At 37.1% G+C, this 20,294-nt stretch overlaps 1 protein-coding gene across 1 annotated transcript in view; it reads right to left on the minus strand.

The window, feature by feature from the left end:
- ARHGEF33 (Rho guanine nucleotide exchange factor 33) overlaps window positions 1-20,294 on the minus strand; it is a 228,143-nt gene that overhangs the window by 45,380 nt on the left and 162,469 nt on the right. The window contains exons 10-12 of the mRNA XM_053709290.1: window positions 11,062-11,145; window positions 10,051-10,134; window positions 6,488-6,636 (exon numbers count right to left, since the gene is read on the minus strand). Coding sequence (XP_053565265.1) covers window positions 6,488-6,636; window positions 10,051-10,134; window positions 11,062-11,145 — 317 coding nt within the window. The remainder of the gene's footprint in view (window positions 1-6,487; window positions 6,637-10,050; window positions 10,135-11,061; window positions 11,146-20,294) is intronic.

Consider the following 20,294-nt stretch of genomic DNA (forward strand, 5'->3'; position numbering starts at 1 on the left):
CAGGCACATGAGGAAAAACAATATCATAGTGAGTAGTAACCATACTATTGAAGTCCAGCAGTTTAATGCCCCTTTAACCTTCAATATCAATTTATGACTTGTGCAGTTAAAGGGATAGTAAAGTCCAAATTAAACTTGATTCAGATAGGGCATGTAATTATAAACAACTTTATTATTTACCTTTATCATCAAATTTGCTTTCTTCTCTTGTTATTCTTAGTTGAAAGCTAAACCTTTTGGGGAAAAAATTAAAAAACAATATTGCTGAAGATGGGGCCCCCTTATGGGGACCTCCAGGGGTCGGTCGGTAGTTCCGTGCCTGAGCTACAAATAGATGAGCTCCTCTTAGCTCAATGGCTTCAGTTCTATGCAATAATTTTTTTGACGCTGTTGAGGGGGAGGAGCCTTGCAAAGCATCATCAGTGATGACTATTCAGACTCACATGACTGTGAGCGATGACGTATACTGTGTCACAGCCTGTCTGATCGGTAAACACCTCCCACCTTCGCACAGGCTGAAGTGTACGATCAAGAGAGTATGGGGATGGGTGGAGGCTGGGAGCGGCACCTGCAGGCTAATTTAATGAGGCGCATAGACACTGACATATGTTAGCTACCGCACATGCGGTTAGGGGTTAGTTATATATAAAAAAGTTAAAAACATTTTTTTTGGACATTTAAAAATAAAAAACAGCTTGGCTTTTAATTGTTTTGGGGCTACAAATTAAATATAATTTTTCCAATAGGGGAGCTATTGGAAAAATTATATTTTATTCAGATTTTTTTTTTCTTCTTGTGGGCTGGGGGGGGGCACGTGCAGGTGTGCACAAATGGAGAAGCCTCCACTGCAGCTAGAGGGCGTTAGTTCATGTGTTTCATATAGATAACACTGTGCTTATGCACGTGAAATTATGTAAGAGTCAGCACTAATTGCTTGAAATGCAAGTCTGTCAAAAGACCTGAGATAAGGAGGCAGTCATCAGAAGCTTAGATACAAGGTAATTAAAGAGGTAAAAAGTATATTTCTATAACAGTGTTGGTTATGCAAAACTGGGGAATGGTAAATAAAGGGATTATCTATATTTTTAAACAATAACAGTTTTGGTGTTTACTATCCCTTTAATAACTTGACATTATTTTTAGTATTTTTACAATTAATATGTTTAAACATTTTAAAGTGTGAGTTGACCAATATGTTTTTTTTATTTGTTTTTTATTTTCAAAAAGCTTTATTTAAATTTAAACATTACATCAGAAAATGAAATGCATTAACAAGAAATGTGATTTACTGTTTTAAGAGTCTCTGGTACAAGAGCTGGGATCAAGAGTTGGAGACATGCCTGCTGGGAGATTGCTGTTAGTCCATTTGTATGCACGGAGTTTCCAATACACAAATGTCTCATGTTATAAAACAATAAATACATATAATGGAATTTCAGTATCCTGGGTCTCGTAATTTATCTATTACATAAACTTTTCTCTAACACAAGTTAGTAATTTGACCAGAGAGCCTATGCACAGAAGTAAATCCATATTCAGTATGATAGACAGAGTTTTATAGGTGTAATAACGCACACCAAACAATATACACGTTAACTGGCATGCGTGGAATCATGACGCATGACAGTTGTTTATAACCTTTGATATAGATAAGAAAATAGAAGGAAGAAGGAAAAGGGGAGGGGTACTGTCATAGAAGGGAAGAGAGGAGAAGGGAGAAGAAGAGAAGGGGAAAAAATTTTTTTTTAAGGGGGGGGGGAGGGAGAAAAGGATGATCAGCCAGTGACATAAGACATGTGATGACCTTAGGGTTTTGTGTTTGTGATTTTATGTGTCTAAGGGTTTCCAAATTTCCTGCATGTATTCATGGATTTCAATTTTGTCATCTCTCATATATCTGAATCGTTCCAATTGTAGAAGTCTGTCTACTTGACTTTTCCAATCGATCAGTGTAGGGACATTTATAGATTTCCAAAATTTGGGAATGAGGGATTTGGCGCATTTGAGCATAATGTATAGTAGGTGTTTTTTGGGTTTGTCTGTAAGTTTAGGAAGACCATGAAAAAGTAGGAGGCCAGGTTGCCTTGTTAACGTAATTTGTAACTTAGAATCTAGCATGTCCAGAACTCCCTGCCAGAATGGTTTTATTACTTCACAATGCCACCAAATGTGGGAGTGTGATCCCTGTTCCCTGCAGCCCCTCCAGCATCTCCCGTCTGTTTGTTTACATATCTTTTTTATTTTATCTGGTGTAAAGTACCACAGAGAGAGGAATTTGTAGTTAGACTCAAGGAGTCTGGCGGAAACTGAGGCTTTGCTATGGTTTTGGAATATCCTCAACCAATCCTTATCTGTAGGAGGAGGTACTAACTCTCTATTCCACCATCTTGTGTAGGACGGCAGAGGTGTATCTTTATGTGAGGTTAGCAAGCGGTACATGATAGATATAAGGTGACATGGAGTGCGAGGTAATAAACATAGCGTTTCCAACAGGGTAAGTTGTCTTGTTAAGCTTTCTGATCTTTTGTGTGTTTGTAAGTAGTGTTGGAGTTGTGCGCGAAAAAACCAAGGGATCTCAAGGCTGCATCGTTCCAGCTCTTCCCTACTTTTGAGTTTCCTGTCAGATAGTAATCTATAGAACGTTGTATGTTCCAATTGAGTTTTGTTTAGATTAATATGTTGTGTGTTTGTGAAAGGTATATCTGGATTATGAGTGAAGGAGGACAAGGGAGAGGGAATTGAAGAGACATGAGGAAATTCTGTTAATGTTTTGTCCCATTGTAAGAAGAATTCTCGCAGAAATGGGTAAGAGCCAGTAAGTTTTGGTCTGGTTTTAGGGGAAGTCCATCCCATTGATCCTATGTTATGGGTTCCTAATATCGCCCTCCCTACCTGAACCCATGTTTTATCCGTTGAATTAACGCTCCATTCTACCTGGTGCTGAAGATTTATGTCTTTCTTATATGTGGAACGGTTAGGGACTCCCAATACACCCCTTTCTTTTGTTTGGTAATGTGTACCCCTTGCAACCCTAGGTTTTACACCCCCCCAAATGAATTCTTTTATTGTGCCCTGCAATTTTTTTAGATAGTATGATGGGAAGGGGATTGAAAGAGTCTGAAGGTAATATTGGACTCGGGGAAGAACATTCATTTTAATTATTCCAATTCTACCTAACCATGAGACTTTTTTGTTCCTCCACAAGGAGAGATCACAAACAATCAAAGAGAGAAGGTGTGCATAGTTGGCCTCAAAGAGGGCATCTACTTTCGGTGTAAGGTTAACCCCCAGATACCTGAGTGTATGAGACTGGATGCGTAATTTGCACAAACCTGCAAGTTGGCATAATTCGGTTTGAGGGAGGTTTATGTTTAAAATCTCTGATTTATTGTGGTTCAAGTGGAAATTTGATACTCTGCCATATTCCTCAAATTCTCGTAGGGCCTCTGGGAGTGAAGTCAGGGGATTCGACACGGACAGCAGAACATTGTCCGCATCTAGAGACAGCTTGTGCTCCTGGTCTCCTATCCTAATCCCCACAATTTTCCTATTCTCCCTGATTTTTTGAGCCAGCACCTCTATCGTCAGTGCAAACAACAGGGGTGACAGTGGGCACCCCTGCCGTGTGCCGTTGCTAATATGAAAGGGGTTCGACAGGATATTGTTTATTTTAACCTGCGCTAAAGGTGACGAATAAAGAGAAAAAACCTTATTGATAAACTGTTGTCCAAAGTTAAGCTTCGACAGGGTAGCTCTGAGAAAGGTTCAGCTGACCCTGTCGAAAGCCTTCTCGGCGTCTGGGGATACGAGTATAGACGGAATATTGTTACATTGTGCGTAGTTCACAAGAAGGGTGGCCTTTATGGTATTGTCCCTGGCCTCTCGACCTGGGACAAATCCCACTTGGTCGTGACCAATATGTTTTAATATTTTCTTAAACAAAAAAAATAAATCCTGAGCTCAGCATGCGCAAAAAGTATAAAACTGAAAAAAAGCTGTGAAAACAGACACAATGGGGCAGGCTCGCTGGAAACAGAAGTTATGAAGCAGCGGTCTAAAGACTGCTGCTCCATAACCTGTCTGCCTGATCTGAGGCGGCGGACAGAAATCGACAGAAATCAACCCGATCGAATACGATCAGGTTGATTGATACCCCCTGCTAGCGGATGATTGGCTGCAAATCTGCACGGGGCGGCGTTGCACCAGCAGTTCACAAGAACTGCTGGAGCAATGATAAATGCCGACAGCGTATCCTGTCGGCATTTATCTATGTGCAGCTATATCGGATCATGTCCGCTCGCACCATAATAAATAGGCCCCAATATGTTACATGAAACAAGCCAAAATAGGTTTTCTTGCGGCTGAGGCTGTAGACATGGTAATCTAGAAGGAGAGTGTGAGAGAGGGCAAATATTCCCTGCCCCTAGAATTATTCTCCTTATATCTACCGATAAGCGCCTGAGTCACTCTTCTGATGCCAAAGAGCAAGCATTTGTAAAATGATGTGCAACTCATGTATACAACAAACTACTCTTTATTATAGCACATGTTGGAACTATTTTTTTTTTTAACCGCACCCTCAGAAAAAATGTCTGCATATACCTATATATGTGGCATTTAAAAAAAATCCAAAAAATAAATTGAAAGGCAGCTGCAGAATATTTTTCTGATGGACTAGAATATCTGTGTAGAAATGGTCCCCATGGAAGGTATGGGGAAGTAGTCTACAAATACATATTTATAGCTTATGATATGTTGGTTCTTAAAGGGTTTTCATCAGGCGAGAATTCTGATGGATGGATCATGGGAATAGAGGCAATGTGTTTAAAGGGACAGTCAAGTCAAAAATAAACTTTCATGATTCAGATAGGGCATGCAATTTTAAACAACTTTCCAGTTTACTTTTATCATCAATTTTGCTTTGTTCTCTTGGTATTCTTAGTTGAAAGCTAAACTTAGGTGGGTCATATGCTTATTTCTTAGTCCTTGAAGGCCGCCTCTTATCTGAATGCATTTTGACAGTTTTTCACAACTAGAGGGCATTAGTTCATATATGCCATATAGATAACATTGTGTTCATGCATGTGGAGTTAGCTAGGAGTCAGCCTTGATTGGCTAAAATGCAATTCTGTCAAAAGAACTGAAATAAGGGGGCAGTCTGCAGAGGATTAGATACAAGGTAATCACAGAGGTAAAAAGTATATAACAGTGTTGGTTATGCAAAACTGGGGAATGGGTACTAAAGGGATTATCTATATTTTTAAACAATAAAAATTCTGGTGTAGACTGTCCCTTAAGGGGTATGTTTTTTAATGTAATTGTTTTAAGGTTTATTTAAAGGAACAATTAAGTCAGAATCAAACTTTCATGATTCAGATAGAGCATGCAATTGAAAAAAAATCAATTTTCTTTTATTATAAAACCTGCTTCTTTCTCTTCATATCCTTTGCTGAAGAGTAAGCCTAGGTAGGCTCAGGAGGTTGCATGTGACTTTAGCTCTCCATGGCATCAGAGTTTTTAACAGTGCATAACATTGCTACAAACATTGTTGCAAGCACTGCTGTCATTGAGCCCATTTAAGTAGAGAATTAAGCAAATTTGATAATAGAGGTAAATTGGAAAGTTTTTTTAATTGCACATAGTATCTAATCCATAAATGTTCACATTTTACTTTACTGTCCTTTTAAAGAGACATCAAGTTAAAATAATGTTTATATGTTTCAGATAGACTGTAACATTAAAAAAGTTCCAATATACTTCTATAATCAAATTTACCTCTTCCTCTTGGAATCCGTTGTTGAAACTGCTCCTATGTATGAGAACATTCTAAGGTAGTCTCAGGAGCGTGCACGTGTCTTAGGGACTATATGCATAACAGTATTGCAAACAATGTTGTTGCCATATAGTGCTCAAGACACATGCACGCACCTTAGCCTACCTTAGTATGCTCCCATGCAAAGGAGCTACGTTTCAACAAATTATATTAAGAGAAAGAGTTATACAGCTTCCTGAGTGTGTTTGAGTTTCAGCTAGTTTATTTTGCGGTTTTTGATAGCAAAAGAAAGATATATCAGTTTTTTTTTTAAATTGTATGCTTTGGGGTAGATTTATTATGACTTTCGGCATTATAAATTAACAATCATCTCAATCAGGTGCGATCTGGATGATTGACACCTCCTGCTAGCGGTCGAATTGACCGAAAATGTGCAGGGGGGCGGCACATTTTCGAATAAAGCAAATTTGATAATAGAAGTCAATTGGAAACATATTTAAAATTACATGCTGTGTATGAATCATGAAAGTTTAATTTTGACTTTATCGCCCCTTTAAATGTGTGATTACATAATCCTGAGCCACTGTAATAACCTAAGTATTACTTCTTGTAAATTTTCACATTTTTGTTGTGCTGTGCAAAAGTACATTATAACGAATTTGTACATAGATTTAAATCACAAGACGTCTGTAAGTATAATTTATAAAAACTTACTTCTTTAATTTTTTTCTCTTCTGAATGAGAAGGTCTTCGTTATACTGAAACAGCACACTATAGTGAGAGATGAAAACTCGAAGACGTTGAACGCAGACCAGAAGTAAGTAATAATCTGGGTGTTCCTGTTCTGTGTATTTTAGGATATTCTGGATGGGAACAAAATGAACAGTTATATAAAGTCCACGTAAACACGGCTAGATGATGTTGAATGTACATTACAGTAAGCTAAGCTTTTTTAGGATAATATTTATAAGTGTTACTTCCTCTGATGTTGTGTATTGTATCATTTATTTCATGTTTCTATTGTGTAGTATAATGGTTATCATTTAATACATTTATTATAAAGATCATACTTCATCTAAGTTTCTTCAAGAATTTTAAAGACATCGAATACCTGTTGCTTTTGTGTAAAAATTGTGCTTGTCTGACGCTCCCTAGAGAGACCCAATAGCAAGTTCTGTAACCTGTAAATGCTGCAAATCAAATAGCCAGTTTAAGCAATTTACTGCATTTTAAAAATTTACTGTAGGTTACAGATTGTTGTATTTTAGCCTCTCTAGGGAGCGTGGGACAAAGCAAAATATTTTCATAAAAGCAACAGGTCTTTGATGTCCCGTTAGCTTCGAAATTAGTGCTGTGCCGATGTTGAATACAAAGTTCTCACATGTAATGAGATATCATATCAGCCTGCTCTGACATCCATAGGGTTAAAGGGAGGTTGCATGAGAAATTGATGATTGGCAGCTTTAGAGAGGACACATAAATGTCTTGCAATCTCTCACATTCACAAAGATTTGGATTCTGTGAGACTACTACAGTAAGCTGATTCTTAAAGGGAAAGTAAAGTCAAAATTAAAGGGACATAAAAACTAAAATGTTTTTTTCATGATTCAGATAGAGCATGCAGTTTTAAACAACTTTCTATTTTACTTCTACTATCAAATTTGCTTTGTTATCTTGGTATCCTTTGTTGAAAAACATACCTAGGTAGGCTCAGGAGCTGGGAGCTAGCTGTTGAATGGTGGCTGCACATATTTCCCTCTTGCTATTAGCTTACTGGTGTGTTCAGCTAGTTCCCAGTAGGGCATTGCTGCTCCTTCAATAATGGATACCAAGAGAATGAAGCAAATTAGATAATACAAGTAAATTGGAAAGGTGTTTAACAGTGATCTGAATCATCAAAACATTTTTGTTGGGCTTCATGTCCCTTTAAATGAATTGGATAGAGCGTGGCATTTTAAACAACTTTCCAATTTAATTCTATTATCAATTTTGTTTAGTTATCTTAGTATTCTTTTTTAAAGAGTAATCCTAGGGGAGGAGGAGTGCAGCCTTTCTCTCCCCCATCTGTCTTACCCCCTCTCTCTCTCCTCTCTTTTTCTTTCTTTCTCTCTCTCTTTCGTTCCCCCCTCTTTCTTACACTTCTCTCTCCACTATTTTTCTTTCTCTCTCCATCACTTATTCTCTCTTCTCTCTCTCTATCAATCTTCTCTCTCTCTCTCTGTATCTTCTCTCTCTTTTTCTCCCTGACTTTCTCTCCCTCGCTTTCTCTCTCTCCCTCTCTTCCTTCCTTTCTCTATCTCTCTTTCTCTCCCCCTCTGTCTTACCCCTCTCTCTCTTTTTATTTATTTCTCTCTCTCTCGCTCTCTCACTCTCACTTTCTCTCTATTTTTCTTTCTCCCTCTCTCTTTCTCTCATTGACTCTCCCTCACTTTCACTCTCTTTTTTTTCTTTCGTTCTCTCTTTCTCTCTTTCACTCTCCCTCTCTCTTTTTCTTTCTCTCTCTCTCTCCTTTCTCTCTCTTTCTTTCTTTCTTTCTTTCTCTCTCTTATTCTTTCTCTCTTTATATCTTTCTCTCTATATATCTTTCTCTTGCTCTTTCTCTCCCCCTCTGTCTTACCCCTCTCTCCTCCCTCTCTCTCTTTCTCTCCCTACCCCCCCCCCCCTCTCTCTCTCTCTCTCTTTCTCTCCCTACCCCCCCCCCTCTCTCTCTCTCTCTCTCTCTCTCTCTTTCTCTCCCTCTATCTCTTTCTGTTTGAATCATATAAACCTCTTTTATTATGTTTATCTTTTGAGACAAAAGCAGTTAATTAGCTCAGGGAGTTTCTAATAAAAACAAACCTTTGGTATTAAGATTTACTTTAGACTTGTGCGCGGCGGAAAAATTCATTTCGATTCGTTTCAGATCGGATGTTTTCAAATTTTGTTTTCAGATCGATTAGAATTCGGATACATTCAAATGCATTAGTTTCGGATTCATTCAGATTAATTCGGATTAAAATAAATTTGGATGTTTTCGGATGTATTCGGTTCGGATTTGTAAATTCGTAAGTTTGGTATGTGTTAGGTGGGATGTGCTGTGTATTAGACTAGTATTATGTACTGTAATATTAGGTGTAACCCATAGCAGAGTGATATAACCTAATATACTGTACAATATTAGTGTAATTGTGATTAGTCCATGGCCATCCGAATGTAACGAATAAATGCAAACTAACTTGGATTTATTCGTTACTTTCTGTGCTACGGTAATTCAGAAATTCAAATTAATCCGAAGCTCCGAATTTGACAAATTTGTCCGAATTTCGATTCGGAAAAAAACAAAATGCACATGTCTAGTTTACTTGCAGTATTGGCACTGTGAGATAAATAAGTTGCTTTCGTGTTGCAGTTTGGGCACTCGGGCTCAAAAAGGTTCGCCATTACTGATATAGGGCATGCAATTTTAAACAGATTTCCAATTTATTTTTATCATCAAATTTGCTTTGTACTCTTGGTATGCTTTGTTGAAAGCTAAAGATAGGTAGGTTCATATGCTAATTTTTAAGCCCTTAAAGGCTGCCTTTAATCTCAGTGCATTTTGACAGCTAGAGGGCGTTAGTTCATGCGTTTCATATAGATAACATGGTACTCACGCCCGTGGAGTTACCTAGGTGTTAGCACTGATTGGCTAAAATGCATGTCTGTCAAAAGAACTGAATTAAGGGACATTCTGTAAAGGCTTAGATACAAGGTAATTACAGAGGTAAAACGTATATTAATATAACTGTGTTTGTTATGCAAAACTGAGGAATTAGTAATAAAGAGATTATCTATCAAGAGATTATCTATCTTTTTAAACAATAACAATTCTGGAGTAGATTGTCCCTTTAAAGCACTGGTATGTTTGTTTTACAGGTAGCCATAGAGGTAAATTGCTTGATTTATGTATTACTGGCAGCCACGGGGATGAAATCACTGCTCAGTGATTTAGTGGCATCTAGGGTGGGACATAAGGTAGTGTTTTTGGAAGGGGCCATTGAGAGACCCCACATACCAACCATGACAATGCACATGCAGGTTGTCTAATTTTTGTGTGCAGCACAGTTTGTAACCCTACACACAGTTAATAACAGGAAATGACAATTAAATGAATAGTGCACAAATGCTATTGAAGTCATTCTTTTTTTTCAAATATCACACTTTGCTTTCCCTTTAAAGACATTACTCACTAAAACCAAACCATTTATAAGGAATCTATTTTTAAATAATTATACTTTATATTGTATAAAATAAATTACCTGTAAGAGAATAAGATATTCTGGGATTCGCTGTACTACATGAAAAAGCAATATGTAAAGATCTGACTTAATATCTTCCTCCGCCTACAATTAAAATAGGAAAATTGAATTTTAGTGCAATTTTATGGCTTTTAAAAAACAGTCCTTGTTCCTTATTATGCATTTTTCCAATAATAATTTGCTGTATATTTATAGAAAATACCATTAAAGCGTTAGTAAATGTAAAGTATTTTATTCATATGTGTGCAGTATAAGCATAATGTGACTCTTACTTTTTAAAAATTATGTTTCTCTTTATTTAGGCCCACAAAAATTCCTCATGTTCACAGTTTATATTCCTCCTGTCTTTCATACGCTGTCAGCATTTAACATTGCACAAGCAGTTCTGCTGAACTGCTTGTGCAATGCCGCCCCCTGCAGATTCGCGGACAAACGCTAGCAGGGGTTGTCAATCAACCCGATCGTATTCGATTGGGCAGATTTATGTCCGCAGCCTCAGAGGCAGCAGACGAGTTAAGGAGCAGCGGAACAGGTGCATTAGGCACCATTCGGGGCATGTTAAATCGGCCCCTTAGGGTCAATTTATACATGAAAATATGCCTGGTTTTATACCTATTACTCAGGATTGTTTTAAATTGATTAAAGGGCCATGCAAGTCAAAATTAAACTTTGACAATCATTAAGGGTCATTAACAATTGTGAGGAAATGTAAATCGAATATCGTGGGAGTTATCAAACTCCACTGTATTTGACTCAGAAAGTGTACAATCCTTTTGATAACAAAAATAAATAATTGTCCGATCCATTTTTCTAGATATCAAAAGAGAATGTAGGAAAGATTGGAATAAAGGCCATAATCTAATACATTAATTCCAGGGAGCAGGGCAGGAATTGGGGGAGACTTCTCAAACTAAACAGCTTGCTATTGCCATAACCATTTAAATAAAGCATGCAGGACAGCATTGGGAAATATTTGATAGATAATGCATAACTATTTCTTCAAATACATACCTCTTTCAGAACCACAATATGAATTACTGAAATGCTTTCTGGCAAGTCTTTCAAGTAAGCCACATAGTAGTCCAAGAAATTGTTCTAGAAGAGTAAAGGCGGAAAATAAACATTATCTACAAACCACAGTGATGTATTAGAATATTATTATACTTTATTATACAAAATCCTGTAGAATTATTTTACATACATTTTCATAAATCTATTTTTTACTAAATATGAGTTGTATTAATATTTATTTCATACAGGTGGTGAGAGTCCATGATCCATTACTCCTGGGAATTACCCTTCCTTACCACTAGGAGGAGGCAAAGATTTTCAAACCCCAAGAGCCCTATAAAACCCCTCCTACCTTACACATACGCTCTCCGTATTCAGCATTGCACCAGCAGCTCACAAGAGCTGCTGGTGCAATGCCGCCCCCTGCAGGCTCGCAGCCAATGGGCCACCAGCAGGGTGGTGTCATCAGAGCAGGCGGACAGGGTTATGGAGACCGCTGCTTCATAACTGCTGTTTCAACACGGGCCCTTAAGCTCCATTCGGAGCTTGATAAATGGGCCTCTATAGCTATGTTATGGGCTATTATAGTTTATATATATATTGTACCCCTGTTGGTCACCACTTCACCCAGACTGGTCACTCCATCCTTAACCTCAGGATTAAAAATTCTTAAAGGGAATTTCAAAGACTCTCATGAACGAAAGATGTTTGAGATGAAAATGATCACACATTTCAATACCAGAAATGAAGGACTTAATGTAGACTCTGGCTTTCTCACACACTACCATAACTTTCTATAATCTCTCATCTTATTGTCCTATATTGGTTTCTTTTTCCTTTTGTTTTTCCTCTCATCTGGCCTATTTACTCTCCTCTGTTTATTTATTCTTTCTGGCTATTCTCAGCTATTTTCTCCTTCAGACACATTCTCTGCTTTTATGACACCCCTCTCCCTCCCTTCCATGTGTTGTATGTGATGTGTATCTATATCAGAATGATTAGTATTGCTTCAGACCTGAGGAAGAGAGGAAAACTCTCAAAAGCTTGTCTTTGAAATATTATGTTAGTCCAATAAAAAATGTATCACTGCATACTGGAATACTTTGTATTTTTGAGCATCATATATATATATATATATATAAAAAATAACTCATTGTGTAGTTCATTAACAAATCTAGACAGGCCCAGAGGCTTGTCTACCCACAGAAAACCTCTGAATTACATTGTTTCCAATGCAGCAAAGGATTCTGGGTAAGATATGCAAATTAAGTACACAATGACATACCTTTTTACTTCAGTCTGCTTTTCAGCAGGTTCCCTTTACGCCAAAGTATCACTGTTCACACAACTTATAAACTTAGCTAGGGTTAGTGCAGTGATTCATAACCATCCCAGGACAGCTGTTTCGTGGTTTTTGCCACTCATCAGCTGGGAGTAAGTTAGAATCAATGCTGGGTGAAGTTGATTCCGGGCAGAAAACAACAACATTTTAAATTAGGGGGAGATAAAAGGTGAGTTTAAAATCCTCCACTACGCACAAAATATAGAAAAAATAACTCATTGTGTAGTTCATTAAGAAATCTAGACAGGCCCAGAGGCTTGTCTACCCACAGAAAACCTCTGAATTACATTGTTTCCAATGCAGCAAAGGATTCTGGGTAAGATATGCAAATTAAGTACACAATGACACACCTTTTTACTTCAGTCTGCTTTTCAGCAGGTTCCCTTTACGCCAAAGTATCGCTGTTCACACAACTTATAAACTTAGCTAGGGTTAGTGCAGTGATTCATAACCATCCCAGGACAGCTGTTTCATGGTTTTTGCCACTCATCAGCTGGGAGTAAGTTAGAATCAATGCTGGGTGAAGTTGATTCCGGGCAGAAAACAACAACATTTTAAATTAAGGGAACCTGCTGAAAAGCAGACTGAAGTAAAAACGTGTGTCATTGTGTACTTAATTTGCATATCTTACCCAGAATCCTTTGCTGCATTGGAAACAATGTAATTCAGAGGTTTTCTGTGGGTAGACAAGCCTCTGGGCATGTCTAGATTTGTTAATGAACTACACAATGAGTTATTTTTTCTATATTTTGTGCGTAGTGGAGGATTTTAAACTCACCTTTTATCTCCCCCTAATTTAAAATGTTGTTGTTTTCTGCCCGGAATCAACTTCACCCAGCATTGATTCTAACTTACTCCCAGCTGATGAGTGGCAAAAACCACGAAACAGCTGTCCTGGGATGGTTATGAATCACTGCACTAACCCTAGCTAAGTTTATAAGTTGTGTGAACAGCGATACTTTGGCGTAAAGGGAACCTGCTGAAAAGCAGACTGAAGTAAAAAGGTGTGTCATTGTGTACTTAATTTGCATATCTTACCCAGAATCCTTTGCTGCATTGGAAACAATGTAATTCAGAGGTTTTCTGTGGGTAGACAAGCCTCTGGGTCTGTCTAGATTTGTTAATGAACTACACAGTGAGTTATTTTTTTCTATATTTTGTGCGTAGTGGAGGATTTTAAACTCACCTTTTATCTCCCCCTAATTTAAAATGTTGTTTTATATATATATAAATATATATATATATATATTTGCTAATATATATGGCCCTGTGACTGAATCCCTTTTCATTATTTCCCTTTCTGTTTTACGTACATTTTTGTCTTGCTTTTTTTTAATTTTCGCGTTGGGTTTACGCACGTCTTGGTTGAGCATGTTGAGTTAACGCTTGCTGGGTTAGCACGTCCCTTTAGTCTTGTATAGTTAATTTCGCCTTTTGGCTGGTTTATGCTCATTGGGTTGGAACATTTACGTTCTCGGCTATGCACACGTCGGGTTTTGGTGCATACGATCCTTATAGCTGCCAATTTTTTTCTGCACACGTTTCTTGAGCATTATCAGTCCTTCGCATATGTTTTTAATGTTTCCTGCTTTGCTTTGCAGTTCTGCTTAGTGTGTATTGTAAATGTGAGTTTATTTTAAAAGCTACTTATGATGCTTTTTTTTTTAGGGGTTATAGTATTTATTGCTTTGCATTGTCAAATACTATAATGGAGCTGTCTGATTCTGTCCCTAAATCTACCCTAGTAGCTGAGTTCCCTGAACACCTTTCTACCATTATTAGATATGTTTATTGTAAAAAGAGCTGAGGTACCTGCTCTAGCTAATTTATGTGACTCATGTTTGAATTTATTAATGCAATCAGACCAACCTAATGTTGCTTCTTTGGGTATTAATCCTTCTGTTTGTTTATTACAGGAGATTGTTAATGATGTTTCACACAGTGGGAAAAACTCATCAAGGCTGCAGTTTCTGAAGCGCTAGAGGCTCTCCCGCCTTTAAACAAGCGTAAAGGTCAGTTCAGATTTTACCTTCTACTAGTACTATGTGCCGTGAAGTCAGGGATACAGTTATGTCTTTAGATGGTAAAGTTTCCTCTGGTGATGAGGAGTCTTCATCTGATGTTGAACCTGATATTTCCTCTTTATTGTTTAAAAATGAACATATTTGCTCTCTTTTAAAGGAGGTCTTAATTACTTTAGGGGTTAAAGACCCTAAGGTTTCTGATGATAAGCCTTGTAATCGTTTAAATTCAGTTTTTTTTAAACTGTAATTAAACTCCCTAAAGTTTCCCTATTCTTGATGCTGTCTCTGACATGATTTCTAGGGAATATAGTCTGTCAGGTAATTCATGTAATCCTTCTGCAAGGTTTAAAAAATTATATCCTGCTGCTGATGTTAAATTGTGGGAAATTGCTCCTAAGGTTGATGGGGCCATTTCCACTCTAGCTAAACGTACTACTACTATCTCTTTGGAAGAAGTACTTCTTTTAAGGACCCACTGGATAGAAAATTATTAGAGTCTTTTAATTGAAGGGCCTTTTTATAAGCAGATTAGTTACTTAGGCCTGCCATTTCTATAGTTGATCTGGCTGCTGTTTCTACTTACTGGTTATTCAGTCTTTCAGAACAATGTTCTGATGAGTCTGTCATTGAAAATCTTTTGGGTCTACTTAAACATGTTAATTCTTTTATTTGTGATGCTGTGTTTGATATTATAAAGATTAATATTAAAAAGCATGTCTTTGGCAGTCCTTTCCAGGAGAGCCTTATGGCTTTAATCCTGGCCTTCTGATGTGGTATCCAAATCCAGATTATTGTCTCTTTCTTTTCAGGTAAATAAATTGTTTCGTTCTGATTTAGATTCTATTATATCTACTGTTACTGGAGGTTAAGGTGCTTTTTTTGCTCAAAACAAGAAGTCTAGAGGGAAATCTAAAGCTTCCAATAATTTTCATTCCTTTCGTTAGAATAAGGAGCAAATGATTGACTCCTATGTTCAGAAGCAAGGCACCTCTGGTCCAGTCTGGAAGCCTAGTGCTAACTGGAACAAGTCAAAATAGGCTTAGAAATCTGTCCATACTACCAAATATGCATGAAGGTGTGGCCCCCAATCCCGAGGTTCTGGTAGGGGGAAGGTTAAGCCTTTCTCAGAAAGCTTGGTTTCAGTCTGTTCCAGATCCCTGATTATAGTCTTCCAGAGGTATTGAATAGGATTCAAAACAAGGCCTTCCAGAGGAAGTTTTTTTCTGTCCAATGTTCCAAAGAATCCTTTGCAGGAACAGAGGATGGGATTTTATTCAAATCTCTTCCAGATCTGAAAGCTCTGAACAAGTTTGTAGGGATTCCATCTTTTAAAATGGAAACTATTTCCTGAATATTTTGCCTTTTGTTCAGCAAGGTCAGCTTATGTCCACAATATATTTAAACTGGTGATTAAAGCACCAGTAAATATAGTAAATTTACATAATCAACAAAAGCATGATAACAAGACAATGCAATAGCACATAGGGGGATATTAATCAAAGCCTCAACTGCAAATACAGAATTCCGCAGCGTAATTGTTGCGAGCTTGATCCGACCTAGTTATCAAAGCTTACAGACCGGCAAATGTTGAAATTTGTGACGTAACATACGATCCGCCGGTCTCAATCCGACGCAGATTGATGCTTACGTCATTACAGATGTTCCGAATACACATTCGGCTCTATTTGACACTTTTTCCTATTTACCAAATAGTTAAAAGTTACGCTCACGGCTATTCTGGCCCCAGCGTACCTGGTTTTTCAATCCGCCACCCCTGGAGGCCGCGGATGCCTTAAAAATCAATGGGAGTCTGAAAGCAGCGAAAGCTTATGTTTGATGCTGCAAGATATCCCATTGATTTCTATGGTTGAAAACAAGTTACGTTTACACCTAGCAACCTAACATAAACCCTGAGTCTAAACACCCCTAATCTGCCGCCCCAGACAACGCCGCATCCTAAATAAAATATATTAACCCCTATTCTGCGGCTCCCTGACCCTGCCGCAACATAAATAAAGTTATTAACCCCTATTCCAGCGCTCCCCAACACCGCCGCCACTAAATAAACGTATTAACCCTTAAACCTCTGGCCTCCCACATCACTACCACTAACTAAACCTATTAACCCCTAAACCGTCAGCCCCCCCCACATCGCCATAAACTAAATTAAGCTATTAACACCTAAACCTAACAACGCGCTAACTTTAAATTAAAATTACAACATCCCTATCTTCAAATAAATGTAAACTTACCTGTAGAATTAAAATAATCTATTTTAAAATATTAATTAACCTACCCTAACTATTATACCATAATTAAATTAAACTAACAAATAAATTAACTAAATTACATATTAAAAAACCCTAACCCTACTCAAATTATTTAAATATACTATTAAACCTTATTAAAAGTACTACATTACCAAAAACAAACACTAAATTACCAAAAATAAAAAAACACATTATCAAAAGAAAAAAGAATTACGCCTAATCTAATAGCCCCTATCAATGTAAAAAAGCCCCCCCCCCCAAAATAAGAAAAACCCTAGCCTACAATAAACTACCAATGGCCCTTAAAAGGGCCTTTTGTGGGGCATTGCCCCAAAGATATCAGCTCTTTTACCTGTAAAAAAAAAATACAAACACTCCCCCAACAGTTTAAACCCACCACCCACCCAACCAAACCCCCAAATAAAAAACCTATCTAAAATAACCTAAGCTCCCCATTGCCCTGAAAAGGGCATTTGTATGGGCATTGCCCTTAAAAGGGCATTTAGCTCTTTTACATGCCCAGACCCAAATCTAAAAATAAAACCCACCCAAAAAAACCTTAAAAAAACCTAACACTAATTCCCAATGATCCACTTACAGTTTTTGAAGTCCCGCTTGAAGGATCCATCCAGCCAGAGAAGTCATCATCTAGGCGGCAAGAAGTCTTCATCTGGGCGGGCCTCTTCCATCTTCATCCAGCGAGTTAGTGTTAGGTTTTTTTAAGGGTTTTATGGGTGGGTTTTATTTTTAGATTAGGGTCTGGGCATGTAAAAGAGCTAAATGCCCTTTTAAGGGCAATGCCCATACAAATGCCCTTTTCAGGGCAATGGGGAGCTTAGGTTATTTTAGTTAGTATTTGATTTGGGAGGTTGGTTGTGTAGGTGGTGGGTTTTACTGTTGGGGGGGTTGTTTGTATTTTTTTTTACAGTTAAAAGAGCTGATTACTTTAGGGCAATGCCCCGCAAAAGGCCCTTTTAAGGGCTATTGGTAGTTTAGTTTAGGCTAGGTTTTTTTTTTTTATTTTGGGGGGGGGCTTTTTTATTTTAATAGGGCTATTAGATTAGGTGTAATTAGTTTAAATATCTGATAATTTGTTTATTATTTTCTGTAATTTAGTGTTTGCCTTTTTTGTACTTTAGATAATTTAATTGTATTTATTTAATAGTATTTAATTTAGTTCATTTATTTATTTTGATAGGGCTATTAGATTAGGTGTAATTCTGGTAATATGTTTTTTTTATTTTTCCGTTATTTAGTGGGGGGGTTTTGTAACTTAGTTTTTTTTTTCTTTTGGTAATGTAGTACTTTTAATATGGTTTACTAGTATATTTAAATAATTTGAGTAGGGTTAGGGTTTTTTAATATGTAATTTAGTTAATTAAATTGGTAGTTTAATTTAATTGTAGTATAATAGTTAAGGTAGGTTAAAGGGATAATAAAGGCAGTTTTTTTATTTCATGGTTCAGATAGAGCATGAGATTTTAAGCACCTTTCTAATTTACTCCTATTATCAATTTTTCTTTGTTCTCATGCTATCTTGATTTGAAAAAGCAGTACTGTAAGCTTTAGAGCCGGACCATTTTTTGTTCAGCACCTGGGTAGCACTTGCTGATTTGTGGCTAAAATGTAGCAAACCAATCAGCAAGCTCTACCAAGGTGCTGAATTAAAAATGGTCGGCTCCTAACCTTATATTACTGCTTTTTCAAATCAAGATAACATGAGAACAAAGAAAAATTGATAATAGGAGGTAAATTAGAAAGTTGCTTAAAATTGCATGCTCTATCTGAATCATGAAATAAAAAATGTGGGGCTAGTATCCCTTTAATTAATATTTTAAAATAGTTTATTTTAATTCTACAGGTAAGTTTACATTTATTTGAAGATAGGGATGTTGTAATTTTAATTTAAAGTTAGCGGGTTGTTAGGTTTAGGGGTTAATAGCTTAATTTAGTTTATGGCGATGTGGGGGGCTGGCGGTTTAGGGGTTAATAGGTAGGAGCTAGTGATTAAAAAAGTATAAAAGTACTCTGCACAGTTAATGGAAGTAAACTGGAAAGTTGTTTAAAATTGCATGTTCTATCTGAATCTTGAAAGTTTAATTTTGACTTGAGTTTCCCTTTAGGGATGTTGCAAGGAAAAATATATATTAGTGTCCAAGCAAAACCGCATTTTTTTTTTTTTTTTTTTTTTTTTAAAGTGTATACATTTTTTATAATAAAAGATTTATAATCCTTTGGTATCTTCTGTTCCTCTGCCCCGCCTTCATTTTGGCTTTTGGCTGGGCTATGACATAGAGAGCAGTCTCACCTATAGGCTTCCTAAGGGCTTTCAAAGGGCAGGACTTCAAGACTGTAAATATGACACACACACTGATTGGATGTTCAATAGAATTGTCTTAAAAAAAAAAGACTTGCATAGCATTACTATAGGCACGGATTTAACACTTTTACAGATATCGCCAACGCTAAATAAAGTGATTGACCCCTAATCCGCCGCTCCCCGTCTTCACAGACACTAAATAAACCTATTAACCCCTCAACTGCCGGCCCCCCACATCGCAACTAATAAATAAACCTATTAACCACTAAACAGCCGGACCCCCACATCGCAAAAAATACTAAATTAAACTTTTAACCCCTAAACCTAACACCCCCTAACTTTAAATTAAAAGCTACAATAAAACTATCTTAAAATAAATAAAAACGTACCTGTTAAATAAAAAAAAAACTAACATTAAACTATAAAATTAACCTAACATTGCTATTCTAATAAAATAAAAAAAACTACCAATTAAAAAAACTAAATTACAAATAAAAAAAAACCTAATACTACGAAAAAAAAAATAAAAAAATCTAACATTACAAAAATAATAAACACTAAATTACAAAAAATAATAAACAAAATTATCAAAAAACAAAAACAATTACACCTAATCTAATAGCCCTAAAAATTAAAAAGCCCCCCCAAACCCCCCCCAACCTACAATAAACTACCAATAGCCCTTTTGTAGGGCATTGCCCTAAGTTAAACAGCTCTTTTTACCTAGAAAAAAAAATACAAATTCCCCCAACAGTAAAACCCCCCACCCAACCAACCCCCCATAATAAAAAAAAACCTAAGCTACCCATTGCCCCTTTAAGGGGCATTTGTATAGGCATTCCCCTTAAAAGGGCATTCAGCTCTTTTACTGCACTTAAAAGGGCATTCAGCTTTTTTACAGTGCCCAAAGCCCTAATCTTAAAAAAAAAACACCCCAAAAAAACCTAACACTAACCCCAGAATATCTACTCATGGTTCCTGAAGTCCGGACATCCATCTCCATCCAGGCGGCAAGAAGTCTTTATCCAGGCTGCAACATCTTCATCCATTGCGGGGGATCCTTCTATCTTCATCCCGGCGACGTGGAGCAGAGCTATCCAGGACCGGTGATGACATCCTTTGTGAAGCATCCTCTTCATTCGATCACCGTCGTACACTGAAGTTGAATGCAAGGTACCCATTTAAAATTGGCGTACCTTACATTCCTATTGGCTGATTTGATACTTCAAATTCAAATAAGCCAATGAGAGCTCTTTTTCTAGGTAAAAGAGCTGTTT

This window comes from Bombina bombina, chromosome 4 (assembly GCF_027579735.1).
Source record: "Bombina bombina isolate aBomBom1 chromosome 4, aBomBom1.pri, whole genome shotgun sequence".
Classification (NCBI taxonomy): Eukaryota; Metazoa; Chordata; class Amphibia; order Anura; family Bombinatoridae; genus Bombina; species Bombina bombina.